The sequence below is a fragment of the Tiliqua scincoides genome, chromosome 1 (assembly GCF_035046505.1).
Source record: "Tiliqua scincoides isolate rTilSci1 chromosome 1, rTilSci1.hap2, whole genome shotgun sequence".
NCBI lineage: Eukaryota > Metazoa > Chordata > Lepidosauria > Squamata > Scincidae > Tiliqua > Tiliqua scincoides.
The window spans coordinates 173989878-173999030 of record NC_089821.1 but is presented as its reverse complement, the minus strand read 5'-3'; the positions used below and the strand labels follow the sequence as shown (position 1 = coordinate 173999030).

The 9153-nt window shown below is 44.9% G+C and overlaps 1 protein-coding gene and 1 pseudogene across 1 annotated transcript in view; both read left to right on the top strand.

The window, feature by feature from the left end:
- The window catches only part of LOC136646431 (protein eyes shut homolog), a 6388-nt gene extending 948 nt beyond the window's left edge, over positions 1-5440 (top strand). Inside the window, exons 2-3 of the mRNA XM_066622703.1 lie at positions 3117-3230; positions 5343-5440. Coding sequence (XP_066478800.1) covers positions 3117-3230; positions 5343-5440 — 212 coding nt within the window. The remainder of the gene's footprint in view (positions 1-3116; positions 3231-5342) is intronic.
- LOC136637595 (5S ribosomal RNA) lies at positions 3379-3498 on the top strand (annotated as a pseudogene).
- Positions 5441-9153: the final 3713 nt, after the last annotated feature.

Sequence of the window (9153 nt, the reverse complement as noted above, 5' to 3'; positions counted from 1 at the left end):
CCATTTTCAATCACTGTGCCGTGGCACACTGGTGTGCCGTGAATGGTCTGCAGGTGTGCCACAAGAGTTTAGGGGAGGGTCATTTGTTAGTAGGGCCAATGGGGATGTGAGCTCTACACCAACAGCACAGTGTGCCTTGTCAATTGTCAAAACACTGATGGTGTGCCTTGACAATTTTAGTACCTTGTCAGTGTGCCTTGAGATGAAAAAGATTGAAAATCACTGATCTACTACGACTCATAGCTGCTAGAGGATTGCTACAGAAGGCAATCATGAGAATGCCAAATCCTCTGCTGTCCAGTATTAGCATTCTCACTATCACCTCTTGCAGCATTCCTCTAGCACAGTGGTTCTCAAACTTCCCAAGAGTTTTACTCCTGAGGTAAGTCTTTGCAGAGGAGTGAGTGAGGGCAGCAATGCGATCCCCAGGATTGTGTCACTAATGGGGACAGAAGGGGGGTACTTTTACTTACAGGTGGCTGCAGGACTTTGCAGGAGGTGTGGGGAGCCCTGCTCATCCCTCCGCAGGGCTCCCTGATGCTTAGAATGTTGAAATAAAAGTGGGCACTAAGCATCAGAGAGCCCTATGGAGGAATGAGCAGGGCTCCCCACACCTCCTGCAACATCCTGCAGTCACCTGTAAGTAAAAGTACTCCCCTTCCACTTCCATAAGTGACACAATCCTGGGGATCATGTCGCTGGTCCTTTCCCCTCCCCCGCCCCTTAAAGGGACAGGGGACCCTTTAAAAGAACTAGTGGGTCGTGACCCACCAGTTTGAGAACCACTGCTCTAGCAGCTAAGAGTCTAGGTCCTTGCTGTCTACTTCATGTTCCAAAGCAAAAGGAAGAAAAATATTTCCCTTGCAAATTATCTGCAAATAAAGAGGGATGAGTTGTGAGCACAACAGGGGGGGAATTTGAATAGGGTTCGCTGCTACCTGCGGTTTGGGATATCCATGATAGCAGCAGGAATCTATCTCCCACCTGTAGCAATTTGGTGAAAAACAAAACACATTTTGTACAACACTGTAATATGAGTAGGACCAAAGATCATTTCATGAAAAAGAATGACAATTGTTTAAAAAATAAACTGAAAGCATAAAATATTTTAATGCCTATGTGAAGTGAACTTTGTGCCAACATTGGTCTTGAGCCAACATCATTTAGATGTCCCAATAATGTTTCACAATCTGTTCAGTAAGAGAATCTCAGACAATGTGCTAAGAAATTTTTGAATCAGCTGATTGAGTACAAAGAGTTATCGAATGGTAATTGCATTACAGATAAAATCTAAGCAAGCCGTATGGAAAGAAAAGAAGCCACTGCAATGAAAACATTACTCACTGGGTTGCAAAGGTAGTTTAAAGGTTTGAGTGAGAGAAAAATATGCTTCTCACAGTATTAAATATTAAGAAGAAAACTCACACGAAAACCAGAAAGAATTGCTCAAGTGTGAATAACAGTATAGCAACAACTCAAATGACAAGCATAATTATACGGTATTTAGTCCCATATGCTGTAAAAGCACAAGCAATTTATGATTGGTAATTTCCGGTAAGCAGCATGTTTCAGCAGAATCCATCCTAAAACTGTCTGCATTTCTAGGCAGCTGTTAAAGTACGCTGAAAAATAAATATAAGAAGGTGTCTTACTTTTTCTCCTGGAATCTAGAAAATTGACCTTCTCAGCAGATATACAAACATAAGAATGGCATTACTGAATCCAGCCAGGCTATGTCTAGTACTGCACCTTCTTCAAACAGTGGCCTAATAGGTGCCTCTGGGAAATTCAGATGCAGGGCATGACAGTGACAGCTTTTCCTGATGGTGCTTCAGTCAGAGGTTCCACTTAGGTCCACTTGGGGCCAGGATGGTGCCACGTTCTTCCAAACCCTAAGCCAAAGTCAGGCACTGCTCCTCCTCTTTGGTGGATGGGCGCGACCCCTCCCAATGGCTCAACTTGCGTAGCAGAAGCCTTTTCTTGTTCCATACGTCCTCCACACCAGCCAACAGTTTTCTTCCAAAGTCCCGTGCTTTATCACAAGGGTTTGGGAGAAAGACCATTGAGTGGGGAAGGTGGTGGTACAAGGAACTGAGGCACATGAAGCATACAGAAGCATAAGAAAACCTGCAGTCATCAGGCAACTCTATAATTGTGTATACTTCTGTTTGTGACTCATGCAGAAGTTCTTGGGGTTGGATTTATTCTGGGTGGGCCTTGGGCCCATACTCAACAAGGCCCACCCTGGTGCTGATCCAATAAGAGCCATTAGCTATGTTCGATGATAACCTTTTTCCAGAATTTATTATGTTCAGCTTTGCTTAAGGCCCCACTCACACAAGTATCATGCTACCTCCTCCGTGGCTGGTCCTATAATGCTACAAGTGAGATCTATACCCACATAGGTAGGGCAGATCATGTGATGAAGAGCTCTTAAAATGCTTGCTGTATTATGAAATATGAAACTCTGGACCACATGATCTACCCCAGGGGTCTCCAAACCCCGGCCTGGGGGTCAGGTGCGGCCCATGACAAGCCTCTATCTAGCCCTCAGCAAGCCTCTCGTCCTCTGCAAGCCTCTGACCCGCTCAACTGAAGGTGACCAGAGCTGAGCTCCAGTTGCATCTGGAGGGTGTTTTGAGGGCTGGGGAGACCATGCGCCCCCCCCCTCAAAGTGCCTTCTAAAGGCCTAAAAATATCATTTCCTTGTTTTCCTGAAGAACCAGAAGTGATATTTTTGGGTCATCTGAAGACCTTAGGCTTTCGGAGGCTTTGTAATGTATTAATTTAAGTTTTATATTTAAAATTTATTTATTTTTCCAGCCCTGATACACCATGCCAGATATTTGATGTAGCCCTCTGGCCTAAAAGTTTAGAGACCCTGATCTATCCTAATGCTATGGATATGATACATGTAATGATATGAACAGAATCTGGAGGTGGTAGCCACCATGCCACTCCAAATAATGGACAGATGAGACACAACTTATACACTAGTAAGCACAGAAGTATAAGTATGCTATTTGTATGTGAATTATAATTTTGCTGTATGAGCCAACTTATTTAGAAGGTGTCTCTCTTTATTATTGCATTTTTTTCTCTTTTGTTTTTCTTAGGCAAGAATTGTTCAGAAATAATTGGGCAATGCCAGCCACATAGTTGCCTCAATGGCAAGTGCATCAGTGTTACTCCAAATTCTTACAGATGCCAATGTGGAACAGACTATGCAGGTAAATACCATGCAAAAAGCTGTGTGTTTGTGTCCAGATTCTCTGTTAAAGTTTTGCAAGAATATGTTTTTTCCCAGTTTGCCAGATTAATGATGGGATAAAATTCTATATTATGTTGCACTTCATACCTACATTCATAGATGTTTCATACTGAGGCAACTGTTACCCTACACATGCCTGATCTCATCTGATCTCAGAAGCTAAGCAGGGTCAGGCCTGGTTAGTACTTGGATGGGAGACTGCTTGGGAATACCGGGTGCTGTAGGCTTATACCATAGTCTTTTGAGACTGAAGGTTGCCAACCATTTTATTCTTTGCATTATTTACATCTCTGGGGGTGTATGTGTGACTATGCAGATCCCATATCCTCGAATTCAGTTATCCATGGATTGGGTCCATGGGGTCCCCCAAACTCTGGAGATGAGGGGAATCCAGTTCCCCTCCCCTCTGGAGCGGCTTCTGAGCTCCACAGAGGCCGCCAATGTCCATCCCTGGCATCTGCCAAGCTCAGACTAAATGCTGACGCTGAAAACATGTGACTTCTGGTTTCACAGAAATGATGTTTTTAATGTCTTATAAGGAATTGGGAGGTCTGAGAAGCTCCCTGGTTTTGGTTATCCATGGGGGGGTTCCTGATAGGAGGTGCCTGTATATCGAAAATATGTTAAGTGTATCTCTTTAAGAAATGTAAAGAATGTGAATGGGTCTACATGGATGAATGTAAAGAATCTACATGGGTATTGTCTAGGTACACTAATCAAGGAGACATGATTAGCTACAGCTCCCTGTTGAGGAGGCACTCAATGGCAAATCTAGGTTTGCCTCTGTACAATGTGCGAAAAGGCCTTTTGTCTGGGCACAGTCCAATGAACACTCGAGACAACACACATGGGAGAAAGGGCCACTTTATTAGGATTTTAATACAGAAAAGGAGGCTGAGACCTGCAGTTGCAGTGGCAGCAAAACCCCTGCGTGGTGCGGAGGTGGGACCACTGGGCGGCCCCAGAACCAACTCTGTCCCCCAGGCAGGATGTGCACCCGACTCTAAGCTGCGCCCCGTTCTTGGGCAACACGGCTCATCCAGGTCTGTCCATAAGGGGAAGGCAGCCAGACCACAGGCTGTGCCGCCTTGAGCTGCTGAGCCTATGAGGAGGACCCCTATGGTCCCAGCCAGGGTCCCAGTCAATGTCCTCGTGCCGCTGAGCCCCTGAGGACTGCTATTGGGTTCCGCCCTGCCTATGCTGTCTGAAGGTGCACTCCATGGTCCCAAGCATGCCTCTACCGTACCACCTGCCAGCATAAAGTGACCGATTGTATAATAGGGGTGCAGCCCCGTACCCACGGCAGTCTGGGGTAGGTGAAAAAACTGTCTGTCACCATCCAATCTTGACAGGCTGCAAAAAATTCCTACCCGGCCCCAAACGGCGACCAGTACAACTCAGACTGCGTAATGGGTGGGTGGGTGACTGCTCGGTGCCCACGAGCAAAGAAGGAAGGGAGGCTGTTGCTGAGTCCTTAAATTACCTCTGCACCCCCCAGCCACAGCCCTCTGCCAATCCCCTCAGGGGAAGGGGCTCGTGTGTTCCAACCTGGCCATACAAACTTTGATCTTCCTGCTGTAATAATCAGGAGTGTGCATTTATTTCAGCTAAAGCTAACTTTAACAAAATGGATATCTGAAGGAGCTGAAGTGGTCTGGTTTTGCTTTCTCTTCCCACTATTAGAAAAACTAGCATTATTAGTCCACCAGAGAAAGAACTGGAGGTGTTTTCACTTAGCTTTGCAAGTGCTCTCTAATGTCAACAGTAACCCTTCATGACACCTCATGAGCCTGTAAATAGAACGTACTGTCTTAACCTATTATAAACCGACTTGCAAAAAACCAAAATGTTAAAATATCTGTTAAGAATCAGGCAATGTAGTTAACATTTTGATAACTTTCTTACCATCTATTTCTTTTTAGTAAAGAAGTCCTAAAATTATGCTTCTATTTCTGCATCAAGTAAATAATTTCACTTTGATTCATATACTTTCTGTTGCTTTTCCAGTGGATGTGAAATCATTTTTAGTACTCATTTTTAGTACATTCTGTATACAATGTGATTATTTCAGAAATAGGACAGGTAGAAAAGCTTCTTGCTGTTGTAGTTACTGAACAAGATGGCTTCATTTTTGAAATTGCAATGGACAGGTGTATTACTGTGCAGTGAATCATGTGAACATATTTTCCTGTGGATGCTGTATTTCCCAAATTTAAAGCAAACTTTGGCCTGGTTCAGATATCAGATAAGAGCAGGTTGGCATGCTTTTCAGGCTTGTGTGCCCTCCCTCCCCCCTCCCCTTGTGAATAGAGGAAATTTGAAGGTTCCGTGTGTGGTTGATAACAAACCACTGTTTCCCAATGTCAAAATATAGGAAACTGTAGTTTGTACAAATGATAGTTAATTTACAAACCAGGTTCTGCTTTTTTGGAGTGACTTGTACATTTTGTTGATGCATTAAGATTTTCGACCAGGCTCTGTTCTCCTTTCTGATGCAATACAACAAGGCTGTACACTTGAATTGCTGGTTTGGCTCTTTCATGATTTGGTATAGGGAGAACTAACTGAAGTTTGTGATTTGTATGAAGTTTCTGCACCATTCAGTAAGCAAATGTTCCGCAAACTGATCACACTTCTGGTTGCTTCTGTGGAGCATTCTGGGGCCCAAAGAGGCCAATGAAGTGGGTCACCACCAGCCCAGCCCAACTTGAAAGCAGCCTCTGGGGGTTCCCAATATGGCATAGCAGGAGCTTTGCATCATGACCCACTGTTGAGGACAAGGTGTGTTGTGGTGCTAAAAAGTTTGGGGATCACTGTTCTAAGGAGTTTGGACTTGGTTTATGATGGTTTGGGGAGTTCCTGCCAGGGTAGTTGGTTTTCAGCTGCCCCAGTACCACTTTCAGTAGCAGCACTTTCATTTATTTAACTTTTCAGTACCCCCTAAATACTGTAACTGTATGGAAGAATGGTGAATGGTAGAATGATGATTCCAAGCTCCTAGGGGTCCTGGCACAAAGCCTCCATCTGTGATACCCTGTTATTCCCTTCACATCTCACCCCATTTAATTATTCTTATTCTTCTAGTTGTTAATAATAATAATAACATTGGCACTACAACTGCCTCCACTGTACTGAAATTTCAGGGGCCAATCTCACCAGATAGGCTCTCTGATGGTTGTGGGTCCTCAATTAGTGTCCAACCTGGACAACCTCTGTTGCTACGCTTGACCATATTATTCAAGGAAGATGGTCTTGGCAGAAAAAGAGAAGTGCATTTGGAGTACAAGACAGAGAGAGAGGGAGAGTAGGAAATTACATAGATTTACATAGGATAAGTTTATCGCTGTTATTATGCTCAGATCAGTGTGTTTTAAATAAGCATTATGATGCTGAGGGTTATGATGGCTGTATGTTAATGGCTGTGGATAACAGGTATTTCAGCAGTATATTTACATTTTCATATTTTCTTCTTATAAATGATCTTAACCACTTTGATCCTTCAAGTACAGAGGTATAAATTTAAATCATTATCCCAGTTCTAAACGTCAAAGAATGCAGAGCCTTACTTTGAAGAAGCAGGCAGGGTCTCAGAATATTATAAACATAATATTGTGCTTACATTCCCATTTATGTTTACACTGCAGCAGCAAAATGAGGGTGAGATGAAAAGGGAAGTCAATTACAGTTTGATGTAATTCTTGCAGAATATATATTTCCAAAATTGCAACAAACTGAAATTCCACATCAAACTAATTTTGCCAAACAGTGATTTATTTTTCTGAACCGCCTACCTCTTTGATTGCCAAGACATTTGTGAGTAAATAAAAGCTTTCTTCCTAACAATCAGTTCCCCCCTTCTGTTCAGAGTTGTTTTGAACACCACATTTTATATAATGACAATGCTTTATTAGAAGTGCACCCTGATTAGTTTTAAGGCCTGATTAGAGCATTGTGATAAAAAAGTGATAAAGAAGTTTATATAAAGTGGCAGAAGTTTATATAAAGTGGCAGAAGTTTATAGTCACCATTTCAGGTCACTGAAATGCACATGGAAAGCATGGTTTAAATGATTGGTGTCACTGTTAAATCACTTTTCTAGGTCTTGTCAGAATGGGGAAGGTGCTCACAATGTGGCTTGGAAGTATATATTCTGTATAACCACCTCAAGTGTACATGCACATCTTTCCCCTTCCAAGAATATCCGGGAAAGGGCTGTGACTCAGTGGAAGGCCACCTGCTTTACATGGAGAGGGTTCATGGTTGAACCCTTGGCAACTCCAGAGAAAAATTCCTGCCTGAAAGCCTGGAGAGCCACTGCCGTCAATGCTGGCATCACTAACCTAGATGGACCTGTAGTCTGACACAGGATAAGGCAGATTTTTAAGAACAGGCAGCCCAATCCGGCGCTGCGGGACCAGGCAGCTCCACAAAGGGCTCCTGCTGATCCAGAGCCTTCCGCACTACTGCGGGAAGCCCCTCGGGAGAAGGGGATGTTCGTCCACTTCCCCCGAGTAAGGGAAGCAGTCCCGCAATGGGACTACTCACTTTAGCGGCGACTGTTTGGTCGCTGCTAAAGTGAAGGCGCTCGCCCTACCCAAGTGCCCTGGATCCTGCAGGGGCTCTGCTCTGCGGACCCACCTCTGTCCCGCCCCTGGGAAGCCCCCCATGCCCCAACCACGCCTCCCCCTCCCCGGAATGCCTCCCCCATGCCCCCGACCACGCCCCCATTTCCCGTTCCGCAGCCCGGTGGTCACAGAGACCACCGAGCCATGGAACGTGAGCTCCTGCCATGCGCTGGCTCAGTGCTGGTCGGAGCTGAGCCAGCTCCAGCGGGAGCCCGGCAGTAAGCCCTTACGGCACGTTTGCGACTGTGGTTTGCGCCGCGAAGGCACGGCGCAGATCACACGATTGGGCTCTAAGTGAGCAGAGAGGGGAATCGCCAGCTGTTTGTGCTTCTTTTTCTGGAGTCCCTAAAGTGGTTCTCAGATGTGAATCAGAACTTTATGTACAATTCAGACATTTTGATTTGAAAGGATAATGGGTAAAGGAGGCATCTATTATAAAATGATAATTTCGGAACAAACAAACAAATTCAATGCCTTTGCAATTCTTCCTACAACTGATTTAAAGAACAGCCTGGGTTGTTTCAGTTTACAGAAATGCTTAGAAAATTGAGAGCCCCGTCCAATCCCAGGCATCGCAGGTCTCCTGCATGGTGCCTGGGAGATGGCTATCACAGAAGTGTTGTAAGGCACTTCACTGCAGCCAGAATGACAGAGACACCAGTGGGGAGGCCAGTGGGGGGTGAACGCTGGGCCTTCGCACTGGTCAGAGGAAACCTAGGAGACATTTGAGGTAAGTTCCCTACCAAGCAACAGGCATTCTGGGGTGGGGGAAGGCAGGGAGGGGGTGCAACTGGGTGGGGGACAGTGGGCAGGAGGATGGGGAGAGGCTGCTGCCATATCCTATCCCCCCCACCCATGAAAGTCCTACACAGGTTGAACTGAACTGTGCCAGTGATTGAGCTGGTCCAGACCCATAGCAGCTGATAGGGCTCAACATGAGATAAGGAACAAACGCTACATCAAGAAGACCTCCAGCTGCCTACCTGGCCCCATGGAATCCAGCAGCAGCCATTTTGGCACCATTGTACCACAGCACAAGCAACCTGGATAGGTTTGGGCTGCCCATCACAGCATAAATTTTTAATGGGATTTGAATCAAAATATTTTTCACAAAGATTTAAATAGACTACACCGGACTTCAGAACACTGCAGATTTTTTCTCATATATTTGTTTGGCTTGCATCTTGGCCTTGGTGCTTAATAATGAATGATGGCCCACCAGCAATCATTAATTTTGATTAATATTAACATCAAGCA